At 37.7% G+C, this 21303-nt stretch overlaps 2 protein-coding genes across 3 annotated transcripts in view; one reads left to right on the top strand and one right to left on the bottom strand.

The window, feature by feature from the left end:
* Nucleotides 1-21303, bottom strand: part of SCRN3 (secernin 3) — a 345735-nt gene that overhangs the window by 154429 nt on the left and 170003 nt on the right. The gene's annotated exons all lie outside the window — the stretch shown is intronic.
* OLA1 (Obg like ATPase 1) overlaps nucleotides 1-21303 on the top strand; it is a 180079-nt gene that overhangs the window by 7763 nt on the left and 151013 nt on the right. For both annotated transcript variants that reach the window (XM_082689563.1, XM_082689564.1), the window contains 2 exons: nucleotides 13167-13310; nucleotides 17677-17804. In XM_082689563.1, coding sequence (XP_082545689.1) covers nucleotides 13167-13310; nucleotides 17677-17804 — 272 coding nt within the window. The remainder of the gene's footprint in view (nucleotides 1-13166; nucleotides 13311-17676; nucleotides 17805-21303) is intronic.

Consider the following 21303-nt stretch of genomic DNA (forward strand, 5'->3'; position numbering starts at 1 on the left):
AGGCTCCCTGCTTAGCAGAGAGCCCGATGCGGGTCTCGATCCGAGGACCCTGAGATCATGACCTGAGCCAAAGGCAGAGGCTTAATCCACTGAGCCACCCAAGCACCCTGTTGAATGTTTTCTTTTGATTAAATTTAGGTTATGCATTTAAGGGTACAGAAGTGACATGTACTAATTAGTACATCATGTCAGGAAGCATATGGTGTTGATTTGTCCCATTACTAGTGATGTTAACTTTGGTCAGTTGTCTGTGGAGGTGTCTGACATATTTCTTCCCTGTAAGGGTTACTGTATTTCCCACTGCAATTAATAAATATCTTGTGGAAGATACTTTGAAGTTCTGTAAATAGTATTTTCTCATATGTTTGTCCCAAATTTTGGCATGTATTAATGATTCTTGCTTGAAATAGTTATTGTGGTGTTTACCAAAAGGTGATTTTAAAGTTTACATTTTTCGTATTACATTTATAGTGGGACCAATTTATAGAAGGAATAATAGAATTCTATTGGCTAGAATTCTGTTGTAAAAAATAGCTCTCCAGGGGGACACCTGGGTGGCTTAATCGGTTAAGCTGCTGCCTTTGGCTCAGGTCATGATCCCGGGGTCCTGGGATCAAGTCCTGCTTTGGGCTCCTTGCTTGGCAGGGAGCCTGCTTCTCTCTCCGCCTCTGCCTGCCACTCTGCCTACTTGTGTGCATGCGCTCGGTTGTGCGCGCGCGCTCTTTCTCTCTGACAGATAGATAAATAAATAAAATCTTAAAAAAAAAAAAAGGCTCCCCAGGGTATCTGGGTGTCTCAGTCCGTTGGGCATCTGCTTTTGGCTCAGGTCATGAGGGTCCTGAGATCGAGCCCCACACCCCTGTCAGAGGGGTGTCTTCTTCTCCCTCTCCCTTTGCCGCTCCAACCACTTATGCTCTGTTAAATAAATAAAATCTTAAGAAAAGAAAGAAAAAAAAAAGAGCTCCCCATTTTTCATGTATTTGATTATAATTTGTTTAGATCAGGATTGGATTCTTAGTTTATTCTGTTGGTTATATTCTGTTACTATTATTACTTATTTTGTTGTCCAAATTGCCCATATTTGGCCTTCAGGAGGCTTCCTGTTCACTCATATTCCTTTGGTATATTCTCTGTATTCTGAGTACTTTCTACTTTTTTGTACCACAGTATGTTCTAGGCTATTTGTATTTTCTCTGCTCTAGCCTTGGAATACATAAAATACATCAGTTTGTATACACAAAATTTTGTGTATCCATCTTTCTGGTATACTTAGCAGTGAAATTTCTGGCATGTGTGGTGAATCTACGTTTAACTATTTGAGGAACTGCAGAACTGTTTTCCAAAGCGGCTCTGCCATTTTATATACCCACCAGCAGTGTATGTGAGTTCCAGTTTCTTCACATTCCCACCAATACTTGTTATTATCTTTTTTGTTACAGCCAAGGTGTGAAGTGTATTTTATTGTGGTTTTAAATTGCATTTCCTTGATGCCTAACAATGTTGAGCATCTTTTCATGTGGCTATTATACATTCATTTTTTAAAGATTTTCACTGGGGAGGATTCCATGGACAGTTTCTTTTGGCATTTCGAAGTTATCTTCCATTTTCTTCTAGCTTTCCAATGAGAATACTGTTGTCATTCTTAATCTTGGTTTTTCTGTACGTAATGTCTTGTTTTTTTTCTTTAGTTGCTTTTAAAATTTTCTCTACTACTGGGTATTCAGCAATTTGATTATTGTGTGCTTTGGTATGGTTTTCCTTTCACCTCTTTTGCTTGGTGTTTGTTGAGATTTTAGGTTTGTGAGTTTGTGATATTCATTATATTTGTAAAATATTTGGCCAATATTTCTTCAAATGCTCCCATCCCTCCTCCCCTTTCTCTCCTTTGGGGACTATATTTTAAGTATGCTAGTTATCTAGATAGTATTCCACTGAGGCTCTGGTTTTTTCCCTCCAATCTTTTCTTTTTTTCCACTGTGCTTCATTTGATCGTTTCTTTTGCTCTTACTTCATGTTCATTGATCTTTTTTTCTGCAGTGTCTAATCTGCAGCTAATCATATTCAGTGTGTTTTTCAATATGATTTTATTTCAGATGTTGTATTTTTCATACAATAGTTCTGTCTGCATAGTTTTTATAGCTTTCATTTCAGTCCTCATTGTCTTTATATTTCCCTTTATGTCCTTAAGAAAGTTCTAAAGAGATTTATAACACTTACTTTAGGGTCTTATCTGCTAATTCTGTTTTCTCTATCATAACCTGATTTGTTGGTATTTATTGGCTTTTATCCTGATTTTGGTTTATATTTACCTGCTTCTTTGCATGCCTTGTAGTTTTTATGGGATTCCAGACATTGGATTTTATGTTGAGTGCTGCATTTTAAAGTATTCCTTTAGAGAGTGTTGGACTTTGTTCTGGCATTTAGTTATTTGTGTATCATTTTGATTATTTTGAGGTGTCCTAGTATGTTTTCTTATGATGAATTGAAATAGTTTTTGTCCATATATAAGATTCGATTCTTTTGAGGACTCTACCCAAGTTCCCTTATATTTTATGGTCTCTCTACTCTGGCTGGTAGGACTGTGAACTCTTCCAAGCTCTGTGTGAGCCTGAGATTGTTCACTGTTTCTTTTGAGTGTTTTTTTTTTTTTTTTCCTCCTGGCCTTTTGGAGACTGAATTTACTCATGTACAAATCATTACTTGCCATAGTCTTGAGGACACCTTTTGCTGATCTCCAGAGCCCTCCCTTTGTGTAGCTCCTTCTTTCCATTACACTGCCCTGTAAATTCTAGCTGGTTTGGCCTCCTCGAACTCTCATCTCCGTCTCTTTCACATGGTATGACTGCCAGGTTCTGTTCGATCTCCCTCCCTGTTCTGTGGCTTTGAAAGCACTTTTAGGCAGTAAGCGGAGGCAGTTGTAGAGCTTAGTTCATTTGTTGTTCTCTTAGGGAACACAGGGCTGTGCTACATACTGTCCTCTGTCTGAAAATTGTTATTTTATATGTTTTGTTTAGTTTTATAGCTCTTTACGGCAAGAGGGCAATCCCATAGTAGAAGGGAAAGCAAAACTCCCCAGTACCATTTTAAATGAACTTCAGTCTTATTGTACGCTTGTCAACGTTCCAGTGTGCCTGCTCTTTCATGGAAATTTGTGATTTGGGAATTATTTGCTTTCTCTTTTTTAACGTGTTTTGAATAATCTTTTGGATGACAGTTCTGCTCTCCTTTTCAGTCTTTCCTGTTATTATTTCAGCAGTAATTGGGTCCCTTAAAAGTACTTGATAGATGACTTTTTCTTAAATCTTTTAAATTTCAGTGTTTTTTTCTTTATTTAGAATTCTCATCTCTGTTGTTGTATTACAACATAATTTCAGATAGGTTTATTTTTTGCTCATTTACTTGCTTACTATTGTAGACTTTATTTAGCTTTCACCAAGTTTCCCATTAATGTCCTTTTTTCTAGTACAGATCTTTTAAAGGTCATGGAAAATTTTATTTTTGTAATGTATGGATGTAGGTATTTTGTGTAATGTCAATTCAGATTTAATGTTTTTTTCCTGCTGTGAACTTTTAAAAAAAATTATGGTATGAAACACAATATAAGTTACCCTTTAAACATTCTTAAGGGTACAGTTGAGTAGTATTAACTGTATTCTCATTGTTAGGTAATACATCTCTAGAACTTTTTCATCTTGCAGATCTGGAACTCTGTACCCATTGAACAATTTTCCATTTTTCCCTCTTCCTAGCCCCTGTCAACCACCATTCTCCTTTCTGTTTACATGACTTTGACAGCAGTCAGTATCCCATGTAAGTGGAATCATACGGTATTTGTCCTGGTTTATTTCACTCAGCGCTGAGCATGGGGAAAACATTCTCAAATTTTATCTGTCTTTTAGTATGTGGCAGGATTTCCCTTTTGAAGGCCAAGTAGTATGCTGTTCTGTGTATATACTGCATTTTCTTTATCCATACATCTGTTGATAGACAACAGATTTGTCTTTGGGTTGCTTCCACCTCTTGGCTATTGTGAATGATGCTGCAACAAATATGGATTATAAATATCTCTTTGAGATCCTATTTTTAATTTTGTATAAATACCCTGAAATAAGGGTTTTTGAATCATATGATATTCTACTTTTAGAGTTTTGAGAAACCTCCTTACTGTTTTCCATGGTGGCTGTACCATTTTATATTCCATCAGTAATGTACTAGAGTTCTAGTTTCTCTACATTCTGCCCCAACACTTGTTATTTTCTGTTTTTTGGATGGTAACCATCCTAATAGCTGTGAAGTGATATCTTATTGTGCTATTGATTTGCATTTCCCTGATAATTAGTGATGTTGAGCATCTTTTCAGTTGCTTATTGACCATTTGTTTATCCTCTTTAGAGAAATGCTTATGCAGGTCATTTGTCCAGGTGTGTAACTTTTAAAGGTTACTTTTGTTGAGTTATAGGAGTTTTTTATTCTAATATCTGGATATTAATCCCTTATTGGACATATGATTTGCAATTTTCTCCCATTTTATAAGTTGTCTTTTCACTCTGTTGTTTCCTTCTTATGTTTTCTTCTAGGACTGTTAGAGTTTTAGGTCCTACATTTAGGTCCTTAATCCATTTTGAGTTAAATTTTTTATATGGTGGGGATCCAATTTTATCCTTTTGCATATGGCTGTCCAGTTTTCTCAACACCATTTGTTGAAGATATAGTCTTTTTCCCATTTTATGGTCTTGGCACTCTAGTTGAAGATCATTCAACTATATATGTGAGGGTTTATTTCTGAACTCTCTGTTCTATTCCACTGGTGTCTGTGTCTTTGTTAGTTCCACACTTTTTATTACTGTAGCTTTGTAATATGTTTTGATACCAGAAATCATGCATGGACATTTGGGAAGAATACCATGGAAGTGAAATATCCTCATAGCATCATATTAAGGGGTGTATGATATCAACACAACTTATTACTCAAGAATTAGGGAATGAAGCTCCACCTCCAGAAGGAAGGAGTATCAGAAAATTTGTGGACATTTGTTAAAACCATCCACGGTAATTAGTTAATATTATAAGGGAAAGATAATTTGAGGCTATTCAAATATCCTGTTTCTTTTTTAAGTTTCCCTGACGGGGGCATCTGGGTGGCTCAGTTGGTTGAGTAACAACTCTTGATTTCCGCTCAGGTCATGATCTCAGGGTTGTTGGATTGACCACATGTTGGGCTCCATACTCAGTGTGGAGTCCACTTGGGGATTCTCACTCTCTCCCTCCACCACTCTCCCCCCACGCATGGGTGTGTTTGCTCTCTCTCAAATAAATAATAATTTTTAAAAAAGATTTTAATTTATTTATTTGAGAGAGAGAGTATGCTTGGGGGGGCGGGAGGAGGGACAGAGGGAAAGGCAGAAGCAGACTCCCTGCTGAGTAGGGAGCCCAGCAGGGAGCTTGAGCCCTGAACTCCAGGATCATGCCAGGGACTCCAGGATCATGACCTGAACCAAAGGCAGATGCTTAACCCACTGAACCACCTGGGTACCCCTTTTGTTCTCTTTTCTTTTCTCTTTTCCTTCCTTCCTTCCCTCCTTCCTTCCTTCCTTCCTTCCTTCCTTCCTTCCTTCCTTCCTTCCTTCCTTCCTTTCTTTCTTTCTTTCTTTCTTTCTTTCTTTCTTTCTTTCTTTCTTTCTTTTCTTCCTAGATCTAATTTATCTATTTGTCAAAGATAGAGAGAGCCCAAGCAGGGGAAGGGGCAGGCAGAGGGAGAAGCAGGCTCTCAGCTGAGCCAGGAGCTTGATGTGGGGCTTGATCCCAGGACCCCAAGATCATGACCTGAACCAAAGGCAGATGTCTAATCCACTGAGCCACCCAGGCACCCCTCTTTGTTTTTTTTTTTTTAAAGCACTTCCTCTATGACACTGTAAGATATTTTAGGCTCCTATTTTTTTTTTTTTTTTTTTTTTTTTCCTGTACTAGCCTTGTTTCCAGGGGGCCCTGGTTTCTACTGGAGAGTGGTATTTAGAAACTAATATCTGACTCTAGGTATGATTTTTGATACTAGAGTATTAATTGCTTTTAGGCTCTCTCACCTGATAGAGTTAGGAAATATATGTGGTTATACTAACCCATGTATACACACATTGATATTCATTTCTGTTATCCCTGTTTATTTCTTTTGTCTAACAGATAGATACTTTTTTTTTTAACAGTTTAGTGAAAGAACATTCTACTTTTTTCCATGTTTCAGATTTTTTTTTTTTTTAAAGATTTTATTTATTTATTTGACAGAGAGAAATCACAAGTAGATGGAGAGGCAGGCAGAGAGAGAGAGAGGGAAGCAGGCTCCCTGCCAAGCAGAGAGCCCGACGCGGGACTCGATCCCAGAACCCTGAGATCATGACCTGAGCCGAAAGCAGCGGCTTAACGCACTGAGCCACCCAGGCGTCCCAGATGTTTGTTTTATAAATGGTTAATTCAGAATGCTGTGGGAATTTGCATCGGCATCCTGACTTCCCAATACATGTTGTGATTTCGCATAAGGTTCTAGATAAAACATCTTTTCAATCAGGTTTACTTATTACAGTAAAATATGTAATTTCAAAAATATTTAGATCCTAAATGGAGGGGGCAGTCATTAAGTGTAGTCACTTTTTTCTTTGTAGTGTGATCATTGTTGAAATAATATTTATGTAAGCCCATTCTTGCATAAGAAAAATTCTTACAATTTTGAATTTTTCTCCTATTTTGAAGCTTTTTTTTTCTTTTTAAAGATTTTTAAAATTTTATTTAACAGAGAGAGAGAGCACAAGTAGGGGGAAATGGCAGGCAGATGGAGAGGGAGAAGCAAGCTCCCCGCTGAGCAAGGAGCTAGGTGTGAGGCTGGATCTCAGGATGCTGGGATCATGACTGAGCCGAAGGCAGAAACTTAACCAACTGAGCCACCCAGGTGCCCTCCTATTTTGAAGTTTTAATAATAACCTTTATATGTCTGTGTTTCTGGGTGTGTATGTGTGTAAAATCCTCATTTCACAAAAAGCCTTATGGGCTTTCACAGTCTAGATGTAAGCCAAAACTTTTAAATTCACAAGGCTTTCCTTTAATAGATTTGAGTAGATCAAATGTCTTAACTTGCCACTGAAGCCTATAGTAATAATCCTTAGACATTTCCTTTTCTTGTTTCTTATTTCATTTTACTTTTTTATACTTATAACTCTTGAAAGGTACAAATGACTTGGACTTTATGAAATTTAAAATCCATGGCCAAGATGAGACATTTTGTGTAAATGGAGATTGTCTTCCAAGTTTAGTTTGGCTGTATGTAAGATTTTTTTCAGTCTAAAAGATAATGGGGCTTTCTTTTACTGTGTTTTTCTCTGTTTTAAGGGATAACATTTTTCCTTTAGTATAAAATATTTTTGTTAAGATAGGCAGTCAAAAATACTATCTTAATGATAGCCATAAATTTGAAAACAAGCCCATAGATCCTCTCTGGCCTTTTTATGTTATAATTACTATGACTATAATAATAACAATGAGCAATTTTTAAACTACAATACTAAAAAATATAATTGTCCCCCCAAAAAGGCGCAAGTGTTCTATATGTGTTTGGATTAATTAATACATTCACATTTTACTTTAGTACTTTTTTGTAACATTACTTTGTAGTATTTTCATTGCAGGTATAAATTATTTTAGTTAAATTTTGGATCAATAAGGACTGATGGGTTATTCTGGCAACCAATTTATTTTTTTGTGTGGAGGGAAGTAAGGTATAGGGGAGTGGGTCAATTTATGTCACCATTTGTTTCAGCACATTTTGTGGTTTTCTTTCTGGGGAGAAATATTCTCAGGTGAAAACTGATCATGTTCTTGAGATTTAAGACTCCTCTGGGGGCTTTGCTGGGTTCTCTGCCCTCCAGCATTAGCTTTCCATGAGTGTAAAGCCTGAATTCTTGGCCTCCTTCCTCTTTCCTGAACGGGCAAATGTTCTCAGGGTGAAAGTGATCAGATCACTTCTTTAAGATTTTTTTCCATTTCCAGATTTCTTTCTTTTTTTAAAAAAATTTTTATAAACATATAATGTATTATTAGCCCCAGGGGTACAGGTACCCTCCCCAATGTCCATAACCCCATCACCCTCTCCCTAACACCCCCTCTCCCCTGCAACCCTCAGTTTGTTTTGTGAGATAAGAGTCTCTCATGGTTTGTCTCCTTCCCCCCCTTTTTTTTTTTTTAAAGATTTTATTTATTTATTTGACAGACAGAGATCACAGGTAGGCAGAGAGGCAGGCAGAGAGAGAGGAGGTGTGGGGCTCCATCCCAGGACCCTGGGATCACCACCTGAGCTGAAGGCAGAGGCTTTAACCCACTGAGCCACCCAGGCGCCCCGTGTCCTTCCCTTTCTACCCCCCAAACCCCCCACGTATTTGTAGATTTCTAACCCCTTCAAACAGATGTTTTCTGTATTCTGCATTTACATGACTTTTCTAGTTCTGCTTGAGAGTTCTAGTCTGTTGTGAGTATGCATCTCACCCAGAAATAGAATTTCTGCCTTCTCAAAATTGACTTATTGAAGAAATCTGGTTGTTTATCTTCTAGAATTTTCCAAAGTCTGAATTCTGTTGGTTGTTTCTCTGTGGTGTCCTTTAATATATTCTTCTTTCGTCCGTATTTCCTATTAAGTGGTAGTAATAGCCAAAAGTTTGTTTGGATTAGTATTAGATAATTCCTTTTAAAGATTTTTATTTATTTATTTGACAGAGATCACAAATAGGTGGAGAGGGAGGCACAGAGAGAGAGAAGGAAGCAGACTCCCTGCTGAGCAGAGGTTCATATGCAGGGCTCAATCCCAGAACCCTGGGATCATGACCTGAGCTGAAGGCAGAGGCTTTAACCTGCTGAGCCACCCAGGCGTCCCTAGTATCAGATAATTTTTGATAATTTTTATGTTAATACTTGAAAGATGTTGTATATATTTTTCTTCTGCTAGGAGGCACTATGTATTTTATTTTATTTTTCTTTTTGCAGTATTACTGTCATTGGTGATCATTACCGAGCTCCATTAATTTCTTGGGGGTTGCAAAATGGTATTATTCTGAGTTTCTTATTTTTTCCTCATTTATTGGCTAGAATATGTCCAAAAGATAATCTCTTCTTAATCAACTCTTTATTACTGTAAAAGTACAGTTCATATAGGAAATAAGTGCTTTACTTAATCTTTAAAAGAATCAGTCATCCTAGCATCCTCAAAAGGTGGCCAGAGAGGGTTTCTTTTGGTTTTGTTTTATTGAGGATTATTGACAACTCAAGGATATAAAGTTACTTGATTTGTTACAGTTATCATAGCCGTTTTTATTGATGCCCAGATTGATCTATATTTGGCTATTCAAGTTGGCTTCAGAATCCTTTTGATTATTTTCTTTAATAGCTTCCTTCTTTTATGTGGGAAAAATTGAGACTTACCTTGCATATTTCTAGTCCCAGACCTGGAACCAGCCATTTCTCCAAGACGTTTTGGTTATTTTATTTTATTTTTTGTTCATTTATTAGAGAGAGAGAGAAAGAGAGAGATAGTGAGAGAGAACATGAGCTGGAGGCAGGAAGAGGGAGAGGGAGAAGCAGGTTTCCTGCTGAGCAGGGATCCTGATGCAGAGCTGGGTCCCAGAACCCTGAGATCATGACCTGAGCTGAAGATGGATGCTTATCGGACTAAGCCACCCAGGCGCCCGTCCTGGTTATTGTTAATGGACATGGTATTTAAAGATTATAATACTTTTTTTTTAAAGATCATAATCTTAATGTGAGTTCTCTTTTTAAAAAATCATCTGCCTTATATGTATTAATTTGAAAAATTGTATTTAGCTTCAGAATCTTTTTGGAAGTAGGTGGACTAGAACTTTATAAATACACAGAAGAACTTTATAAATATATAGATTATTTTAAATTAAGTGCTGTAACATTTATCATAACAAGATTGAAATTTAAAGCTAGCTTTACAGAAAGTAGTGATTTCGGGGCACCTGACTGGCCTAGTCGAAAGAGCATACAACTCTTGATCTCAGTGTTGTGAGTTTGAGCCCCACATTGAGTGTACAGATTACTTTAAAATAAAATCTTAATTACAAAGAAATTACTACTTTTTTTTTTTCATTCCTACAGTTCTGGGATTGTTACCAGACTCACAGAAATTGCCGGTATAAATTCTACAACAGTCAGTATTACTTAGTGGATTGTTGGCTGAGTCTTAATCTAGCTTCTTGGTCTAAAACACGACTTAACATCAACATGTGAGATATTTTCAAAATACTGGTCCTTATACCAGGCTGGAAAGAGGGCTGGTAATGCATGTCTTTACGTTCTTACTAATTCTTTTATCGGTAGGCATTTAAAGGCTACTGATTTGGCGAGTGGTGCTCTAAGTAACCAGTAATGATTTAAGTGGCTATTTTAGTAAACATTTCTTCTTTATTCAAAAATGTTTAGTCTGAATGTGATATGAGAATAATATTTAAAGAACTATAGACAGGTACAAGTTAAAGGTGTCTTGTTGCCAAAATATACTTTCACCAGTAGTATTTAAATAAGCCTTGACTGTTACTTTTTGTTCATAATTCTCTTATAAGGGTCTCACAGATTTTTTTGTTTTGTTTTATTTTGTTTTTTAAAGGGGTTACTTCTTTGGTTAAAAAGTTCAATCAGGGGCGCCTGGGTGGCTCAGTGGGTTAATCCGCTGCCTTCGGCTCAGGTCATGATCTCAGGGTCCTGGGATCGAGTCCCACATCGGGCTCTCTGCTCGGCAGGGAGCCTGCTTCCTCCTCTCTCTGCCTGCTTCTCTGCCTACGTGTAATCTCTGTCTGTCAAATAAATAAATAAAATCTTAAAAAAAAAAAAATAAAAAAAATAAAAAGTTCAATCAGATGAGCTAATTGTAGTTAAGTGTAAATTTCTTCCTATGGGCTTAGGTTACATCTTAATAGACATTTAAAAAAAAAGATTTTATTTATTTATTTGACAGAGAGAAGGAACACAAGCAGGGGGAGTGGGAGAGGGAGAGGGAGAAGCAGGCTTCCCGCCTAGCAGGGAGCCCAATGTGGGCCTCTATCCCAGGACCCTGGGATCATGACCTGAGCTGAAGGCAGCCGCTTAATGACTAAGCCACCCAGATGGCCTTAATAGACATTTTTATCTTAAAAAGTTGTCTGAAAAAGAGGGAGGGACATCTGGATGGCTCTGTCAGTTAAGTGGCTACCTTTAGCTCCGGTCATGATCCCAGGGTTCTAGGATCCAGTCCCCACTCCAATATCCTGCAGCCCATCCTTCCGTATGGGCTCTTTACTCAGCAGGGAGCCTACTTTCTTTCCCTCTGCTACTCCCCCTGCTTGTGAACACACATTCTTGAGCGCTTTCTCTCTCTCTGACAAATAAATAAAATCTTTGAAAAAGGGAGAATAATAATTATTTATAATCCTACCATCCTAACATAACCGTTGCACTTTTTTGAATTTTCTTTCATTATCAAATTTGGTTCATATGCAGACATTTTTACATAATTAGGTCTAGCTAGAGTTAGCAAGTACCACCTTTATAATTCCCACATAATCCTTAGGTACTTCCTCAGTTCCTCCAGTTTAAAAAGAATATGTAAAGGTGAAAAAAAAAAGAATATGTAACAGTAATTTTCATTTTATGTCCACATGTGTGCATAGTTCTATTTTTGGAGCAAGAATATTCACTATCGTGAATTCTCTGCTGTCCATATTAATGATGGAATTGGAAAATAGTACAGAACAGATCAACAAACCTTTAAAAATCCCATTTTGTTTCGGATTTTACTCATGATTTTTGGCACTGTAATGATCATATTTTAGAAATTTAGCTGTGGGTGCCTGGGTGGCTCAGTTGGTTAAGCATCTGACTCTTGAGCTCAGCTCAGGTCTTGATCTCAAGGTTGTCAGTTCAAGCCCTGCAGTGGGTTCCATACTTGGTGTGGAGTCTACTTTAAAAAAAAAGAAAGAAAAAAAGAAAAGTGTAGCTAGTGTTAATATGAGTTGGCATTCTCTGATCATGTATTACCTGATAAGAATCAAAAAATTAGAACATTAACAACAATTTATTATTATTACTATTATTATTTTAAATATTTATTTATTTGAGAGAGAGACAGAGATGGTGAGAGAAAGAGAGCACAAGCAGGGAGGAGAGAGAGAAGCAGACTCTTTGCTGAGCAGGGAGCTAGACTCGGCTCCATCCCAGGACCCTGGGATCATGACTTGAGCTGAAGATAGATGCTTAACCTACTGAGCCACCCAGGCACCTTGACAATTTATTACTAATAGATTTTTTTCTCAACTTATTGTACCTTGTTTTTATTTTATTTATTATACCTTTGCTTTTTCTTTTAATAAATTTTTTAGCTTTTATTTATTTATTTATTTGTCAGAGAGAGAGAGAGAGAGCACAAGGAGGGGAGCAGCAGGCAGAGGGAGAAACAGGTTCTCTGCTGAGCAAGGAGCCCATGCAGGACTTGATCCCAGGACCCTGGGATCGTGACCTGAGCCAAAGGCAGATACTTAACCAACTGAGCCACCCAGGTGTTCCCACATTTTGATTTTTCATAATTCACAGTTCATTACTCCAGATTTAACAGTAATCTGTATTATTAACAATTAGTTAGGGAGTCTGAGCTCCAGCTTCCCATTTCCTATTAGATAATTGGCATCTATTTCCCAATTCAGCATGCTTGGAAAGTGGTTGACCTAACTAGATGCACAACTCTGTACGTTTATGCTAAAGAAGATTATTTTAGATATGGTGGAGTGGTACTGCTACTACCAGGTACTTTAGGAGTAAAATACTTTTTATAGTGTGTGAAACTAGTTATTACTTATAACAAAGATTCTTCGGGAAAGTGCTTTTCAAATTTCAAATAGACTGAGACAGGAACATAACCTGATTATAAATCACGAGCCGTATTGTTGTAAATTTCATTCTTTTCCGTTAGTAAAAAAGTTTGTTTCTGTTAGTAAATTTCATTCATTTCTGTTATTCTCCACCTTCCCTTCCCAGATTGCTTTTAAAATTATCATGGGTCTTCTTTGAGCATTGAAATGAAAATGAGATAAGTTTTTCTCAGTGTTAACCTAAGAATTGATTGAAATTGTTTTTGTTTATTTTAGGAAATCTACCTTCTTCAATGTATTAACCAATAGTCAGGCTTCTGCAGAAAACTTCCCCTTCTGCACTATTGATCCTAATGAGAGCAGAGTACCTGTGCCAGATGAAAGGTTTGACTTTCTTTGCCAGTACCACAAACCAGCAAGGTAGGAAAATCTTTATGCCGTTGTTTATTTGTTGACCTTATGTAGACTGAGTAAAAATATGTAAGTGACATATTTACCATCACAGAGGGGGTTGCCTGGGTGGCTTAGTTGGTAGAAGATGCGTCTGCTGATCTTGGGTCAGATCTTGGTGAGTTTGAGGCCCATGTGTGGCATAGTTTACTTAAGAAAAATCACACAGAGTGTTTTTTTCTCCAAAATTAAAGTGTTATGGGCGATTGTAATGTAGAGAGCGTAGAGAAAGATGAGAAAGGATATATCTGGCTATTAACATTGCAGTTATTTTTTTCAAGGGAGTATGAAGGTGAGGGAGTCAGTAGCCTGTATTTATATCGTTTCATGCTTGTAAAATTATATATGTACATGTATATTCATAGGAAAATGTATGAACTGTTTGACAGTTATCTTTGGGTAGTGGAAATTTTAGGTGGTTTTTACTTTTTTTTCATTTATTTATTATTTATTATTAAAAAAATTTTACCTTACTGTAGTCTGTATTGTTTGAAGTTTTTGTAACAAGCATGTATTATATCTTTAATTAGAAAAAATAAAGTAATACAGGTTCATTGTAGAAGTTCGGACAGGATGGAAATGTATAAAGAAAAGAATAGAAACCACCTATACCTTGATAGCACAGGAATAAGTACTTTGGAGGTATATCCTTCCATATTTTTTCCTGAAGGTTTACACAATACTTACAAAAATTAGAATATATTTTTACTTGAGCTATTACTGATGTTTTTTCTAGATTAAAAAAATACAGATTTAAGTAATAATTTCTAATATAACTTTAATACCATATTATATGGATGTACAGTTTATTTCCCCATTTTTGAGAGTTTAGTTTGTCTTTAGTTTCTCACTATTTGAAATGTGCTGATGAATCCCAAGTTTCTGTCTCTTTTCTTAAAGTCTGCTGATCTACAGACATATCTAATTACCTTCTTGACATTGACACTTGAATGACTAAATAGGTGCCTCAGACTTGACATGTCCAAAATGGACCTCTTCATTTCATTCTCCCTTGTGCCAAGTTTGTTCTTCAGGACTTTCATAATTCAATAAATATGCTGTTTCCTCAGTTCCTCAAGTCAAGTCCAAGTCCAAGATTTATTTTTGATTCTTCTCTTTCCTCACCCCTGTATCCAATCTATCAAAAATTCTTATGGGTTCTTTCCCCTCCCCCCCCCCCCTGAAAGATTTTATTTATTTGTCAGAGAGAGAGAAAGCATAAGCAGGGGGAATGGCAGACAGAGGGAGAAGGCTACCCCTTGAGTAAGGAGCCCAATGCAGGACTTGATCCTAGGACCTTGGGATCATAACCTGAGCCAAAGGCAGATGCTTAACCAACTGAGCTACCCAGGCATCCCAATTCTTAAGAGTTCTAACCACAAAATATATACCAAATTTATTCACTTTTTCTACTCTTGTCCATCAGTGTGAGCATCCACTGATTTTTTTGACGAATTATTACATTGATGATTGCCACATGGTGATTTTGTAATTTCCTCATTTCTTCTTACTATTTGTTGACTGCCTACTGTAAGGAAGAGCTTTCTTGTCTTCATTTATTCATTCATGTGTTTGTTCATGGAAGTGTTGCTCAATTGGTTACGATATGTCAGTCATTGGAAATGGTTCAAATTATATTCTTGAAATTGGCTCCTTAAACTGGCTTCTGTTTTCTTTTTGAAACCTTTTTTTATTTCTAAATTATTTGAAATTTATATAAAAAGATGTAAAATTACCCATGGAATGCTTTGAAACCAAATTTCTTTGAACCTTAGAGAACGATGCAGACATGATGTCACATTGCATTTCAATTCTTAAATTTGTTTACTAACTACAGACATTCTTGTTCTTAACTTTTTAAAGATTTTATTTATTTCAGAGAGAGGAAGAGTGAGAGAGAGCACATGAGCAGGGGCAGGGGCAGAAGGAGAGGGAGAAACAGGGAGCTCCACAGTGGGGAGCCTGATGCGGAGCCCAGGACTCTGGGATTATGGCCTGAGCTGAAACCAAGAGTTGGATGCGTAACTGCCTGAGCCTCCTATGTGCCCCCAGAATTCTCTTTCATTACCACAGTAAACCACCAAAATCAGGATATTAACATTGATGTAGTGTTATTATCTCATTCATAGATTCCATTTATATTTCTCCAGTTGTCCCATGAATGTGCTTATTTGTTTAGTTCCATTTTATGTTGCCAATCTCTTGACCCTGCTGTCTTGTTGGCTGATTTGGACACTGCTGGTTTAGTTCCCAGCTACTACTACTAGATGGCTCCCTGGCTGAGATGCCTTGTACAGGCCCCGGCTATTGTGCTGCCTTTTCTCCCCACCCCGACTCTTTAGAAGTGGGCCCTTGTTACCACTAGACTGTGTGGTCATGTGACATTGCCAAGCTTTTTCAGAGACCTGAAGAGAACAACAATTGTAAAGCCCTTTGACGTCAAATTTGTTGAAATTTTAGGCAGTGAGGGAATTAATTTTTCAAAATTTCCCCTTTCCTTTGCTAATGAACATTGATTAAATGCTTTTGTGGAAATAAAAATATTGGATGGGAACCCATCTTCATTTTTTCTGTAACATAATTTGGCCTCTTTGTGGTTAAGCAAATAAAAAAATTGATAATTCATAGTACAATTGACCCTTGAACAGCATGGGTTTGAACTGTGCAGGTCCACTTAAACACACATTTTTTTACAGTGCAGTACTGTAAATTTATTTTCTCTTTCTTATGATTTTTCTTAATAACATTTTCTTTTCCTTGCTTACTTTATTTTTATATGTATATAACATATATACATACGTTTTAATGAACTGTTTATGTTATTGGTAAGGCTTCTGGTCAGTAGTAAGCTATGAGTAGTTAAGTTTTTTTGGAGGAGTCAACAGTTATATGTGGATTTTCTCTTGTGTTGTTCAAGGGTCAACTGTCCTTTAATCTTCATATTTATATGGCCAACTGGTTTTCCTAACTTGGTTTCTAACTTGTGTTAACTATGCCTTTATTTTGAGCAAAGCAAAGGTTATTTTATATGTACCTCTATTTTTATTGCTATGCTGGTAACTGGTTCACATCATTACGTGCATTTTTTGGTCTATATAACCTACATGATGATTAAATGCAAATCCAGATATCCTGTGCTTGAATCCCAGTTTTGTCACCACTAGTTGAGTAATCCCCTGAATGTAAATAGATATCTTAATTCCTCTCAGGCTCAATTTCCTCATCTTTAAAGTAGATATAATAAATAGCACTTACCCGATGGAGTTGTTTTGAACTTTGAAATGATGCGTGTAAATCACTAAGTCCAGTGCCTGTCACAAAGTATGTTGGCTCATTCTATAATAATTACTTTTTTTTTTTTAAAGATTTTATTTATTTATTTGACAGAGATCACAAGTAGGCAGAAAGGCAGGCAGAGAGGAGGAAGCAGGCTCCCTGCCGAGCAGAGAGCCTGATGTGGGGCTTGATCCCAGGACCCTGGGATCATGACCTGAGCTGAAGGCAGAGGCTTTAACCCACTGAGCCACCCAGGCGCCCCTATAATAATTACTTTTTATCAGTATATTCTTTTTTTTTTTTTTTTAAAGATTTTATTTATTTATTTGACAGAGAGAGATTACAAGTAGGCAGAGAGGCAGGCAGAGATAGAGAGGAGGAAGCAGGCTCCCTGCTGAGCAGAGAGCCCGATGCGGAACTCGATCCCAGGACCCTGAGATCATGACCTGAGCCGAAGGCAGCGGCTTAACCCACTGAGCCACCCAGGCGCCCCTTATCAGTATATTCTTAAAATGTTCTCCATTGCTTTTGTGTCTATATGCGTGGGCCAACAGAACTGCATAGTAAAATTAATGGTATGAGTTTTAGTTCTTTATAAGCACAATAAAAACCTCTACTTTGCTTTACAGCTTTCCTTCATTTTCCTAGGTAAGAAAGTCCTAAAGTATTAAAAGATTCTTTCTTTCTTTCTTTTTTATTTTTTTAAGATTTTATTTATTTATTTGATAGTGAGAGAGAGAGAGCACAAGCAGGAAGAGCAGCAGGCGGAGGGAGAGGGTGAAGCAGGCTCCCTGCTGAGCTGGGAACCTGATGCAGGACCCTGGGATCATGACCTGAGCCTCAGGCAGACGCTTAACCCACTGAGCCACCCAGGCACCTCTAAAAGATTATTTCTTATTTAATTTTTTTGGTATTCATTTATCAAATCATTACTGAGAGTCTTCTAAACATTGTTCTAGAAGGGAAATGATTACTTCATGTAAAATATTTTGGAAACCAATTTGGCTAATAACCAGGTTTTTAATACTATTTTATAATAAAACCATCTTTTGTTTTTCAGCAAAATTCCTGCCTTTCTGAATGTAGTGGATATCGCTGGCCTTGTGAAAGGAGCTCACAATGGTCAAGGCCTGGGAAATGCCTTTTTATCTCATATCAGTGCCTGTGATGGAATCTTTCATCTAACACGTAAGTATATTTGTTTATTTAATTGATTCATTATATTCACTGTTTTCTTTCCATTCTTGCTCAAATAAAATTAGAAATGACGGATTTGTTTTGCTTTATAAGATGAATCATGGATTGATCTGCTAATTGTGACTTTAATGATATTTAATATCATTTCCATATAAGAAGGCTTATTCCATAGCAAAGATGTGCTGTATTGATATTGTAATTGAATTTCGTCCCCTGTTCTGGATTAGATCCATTGGGAAGTGTTTCTATGTGGAAGTAATTTTGTTGATTATAAAGGCATTTTGAAATTTTCTTGTGGAACTTTTCTGCATTTTTGCTTACCATGTGTTGAGAAGGCCGAGTTAATAGAGGAGAGGATTCTGGTATTTCAGAGGAGAGAAAGGCATCCAGGTTATTTATTGAGATGAGAGGATTAAGGAGAAACTATAGATGAGCTAGTGCTGAATGGAGAGAGGGATATAAAGCAAGAGAAAAACTGGTAGAACTTTGTGTTAGTTTATGTTCTTTTGAGTGCAGACAGGAGCCAAGAGCATAGTAATATTTTTTTTTTTTTTTTTTGAGCATAGTAATTCTTTGACAGAAAGGTTCAGGTTTGGTTTAGGTTAAAGTTCAGATCAAGACTGCTCTGCACGGTATTGTAGTGAACAAATCAGTGCAAATGAAGGAAATGCAAGTTATGGTATAGGCCAGTTGTGTTCTGATTTAGTGTTTCGTTTGTTTCTGGTCCATGGCTAGATAACTATAGCAATTATAAATGAGCATTTAGAAAATTATATAGCTGTTTGAGGAATTTTTTTGTCATTTGAATCTAATAAATTGTGCTAGTATTTTTGTAAGTTTTTTAAGAAATTCATTTTATTGTATTTTTTCCTAAAGATTATTTATTTATTTGACACAGAGAGCGTGCACAGGAGTGGTGGGGAAGAGAGAGCGAGAAAGAGAAGCAGGCTTTCAGGGGAGCCAGATGTAGGGTTTGATCCCAGGATCCTGGGATTTTGACCTGAGCTGAAGGCATATGCCTAACCGACTGAGCCAACCAGGTGCTCCTATTTGTATTGTATTTAACAAAGGTCAACCACACATAGTTTGAGAAGGACTGATTTAGGTAGATACATATTGGGTGGAGGTATGGAGTGTTTGTGGTGCAGGTGAATAGGGTTATGGTTGGGTTGGGGTGGGAGGCGGGGAATTCTGTTATGTAGAGTAGTGCTACTTAAAGCCCTTGCACTGGTGAGAGCCTTTGTTTTCCTGACAGTTTCATTTTTTATCGGTTCTGGTGACTAATGAGAGTTTCAAAGAGAAGTGGAATCAAGTGTGCCTCCTGGGTTTCTGGACTGGGCCAACTGAATGACTCTTGATGCCATTTACTGACATGTTGAATGTAGAAGGACCAGCAAGTCTTGGGAGAGAGTTAATGAAGTCAGTTTGGGACAGTTTTGTTTTTTGAGAGAGAGAGCATGTGACAGAGCAGGGGGAGGGGTAGAGGGAGAGGTGGAGAGAATTCCAAACAGTCTCCACAGTCAGCGTGGAGTCTGATGAGGTGCTTGATCTCACAACCCTGAGATTATGACCTGAGCTGAAATCAAGAGTTGGATGCTGAACAGACTGAGCCACACAGGTGCCCCATTTGGGGACAGTTTTTTGAATTTGTGTACTTTGGATATCCAGATAAGAGATGTCTATAAGGAAATAGGATTGATTGGGCAGGTGTGACAAGAGGATGGGGGTGAGTGAATTGATGTTATGGTGTGAGAAGGATTGAATAGATGGGTAGAATAAAGCTTAATGTAGGGTAGGAAGGAACATAGCAGAGGACTGAAAAATGGAAGGGTCTTGGATCTAATTACATGAGGAGGTTCAAGAACACGTGTGCTGGTCAAAAGTGGGTGTGTGATTAGTGAGGGGTATTTGACTTAACATTTTCAGAGGTGGAGCTGTTCAGGGTGATGGTAAGACCCTGATGAAGCCTGAAACCATTAGTAAATGTAATCAAGTCTTTGGTTTGTTACCTGTTGTACAATATTCATCTGATCTGTTTTTCTAACCCTTAGGGGGAAGAATGAATTTGGTTAGGAGTATACATACTTTATTGTATTTCATTCAGGCTAAAGCTATTGTAAAGAAAGGAGAAAAATCCATTTAAACTAGATACCCTTGGGGCGCTTGGGTGGCTCAGTGGGTTAAAGCCTCTGCCTTCAGTTCAGGTCATGATCCCAGGGTCCTGGGGTCGAGCCCTGCATTGGGCTCTCTGCTTGGCGTGGAGCCTGCTTCCCTTCCTCTCTCTCTGCCTGCTTGTCTGCTTACTTGTGGTCTCTGTCTGTCAAATAAATAAATAAAATCTTAAAAAAAAAGAAAGAAAGAAAGAAAGGAAGAAAGAAAGAAACCAGGGTATCTGGTTTATTTTTTTTTTTTATAAGATTTTATTTATTTATTTGACAGGGGAGATCACAAGTAGGCAGAGAGAGAGGGGGAAGCAGGCTCCCTGCTGAGTGGATAGCCCTATGAGGGGCTCCATTCTGGGACCCTGGGATCATGACCTGAGCCGAAGGCAGAGGCTTAACCCTCTGAGCCACCTAGGCGCTACTAGAGTTGTCTTTAAATTCTTTTTTTTTTTTTTTGGAAAGATTTTGTTTATTTTTTATTTTTTATTTTTTATTTTTTTTAAATTTTTATTTATTTATTTGACAGAGAGAAATCACAAGTAGTCGGAGAGGCAGGCAGAGAGAGAGAGAGGAGGAAGCTCTCTGCTGAGCAGAGAGCCCCATGCGGGACTGGATCCCAGGACCCTGAGATCATGACCTGAGCCGAAGGCAGCGGCTTAACCCACTGAGCCACCCAGGCGCCCCAAGATTTTGTTTATTTGAGAGAGAGACCGAGAGCATGAGCAGGTAAAGGAGCAGAGGGAGAAGTAGGCTCCCTGTTGAGCAGGGAGCTTTGGTGTGTAGGGTGTGGGGCCAGATCCAAGGACCCTGAGGTCATGACCTGAGCCCAAAGCAGCGGCTTAACAAATTGAGCCACCCAGGTTTCCCTAGAGTTCTCTTTAAAAATTTATCTTAGGGCTTTTCTTGTTGCCGAAGCACCTTAATAAGGTAATGAGAGATACTAGACAAAATGAAAGATTATCTTGTTCACAAGTAGGTAGATTTGGAGTTACACTTACCTTTTTAAGTGTGTTTTTTAGAGTTACTAAATGCTGTTAGCTGTGGGTTCAGCTAGATAAACAAGTTTTTAATCTTTCAGTAAATGTGGGTTACTGAGGCAAAAGGTAGCATATAGTGATTCAGCAATTCCACACATCCTCCAGTGCTCATCACAAGTGTCCTTAGGGGCGCTTGAGGGGCTCAGTTGGTTAAGCATCTGCCTGTTCAGTGGAGAGCCTGCTTCTTCCTCTCTCTCTGCATTTCTCTCTGCCTACTTGTAATCTCTCTCTTTCTGTGCCCAGTAAATAAATAAAATCTTAAAAGCAAACACACAAGCAAGTGTCCTCCTT

This window comes from Mustela nivalis (assembly GCF_964662115.1).
Source record: "Mustela nivalis genome assembly, chromosome: 11".
Classification (NCBI taxonomy): domain Eukaryota; kingdom Metazoa; phylum Chordata; class Mammalia; order Carnivora; family Mustelidae; genus Mustela; species Mustela nivalis.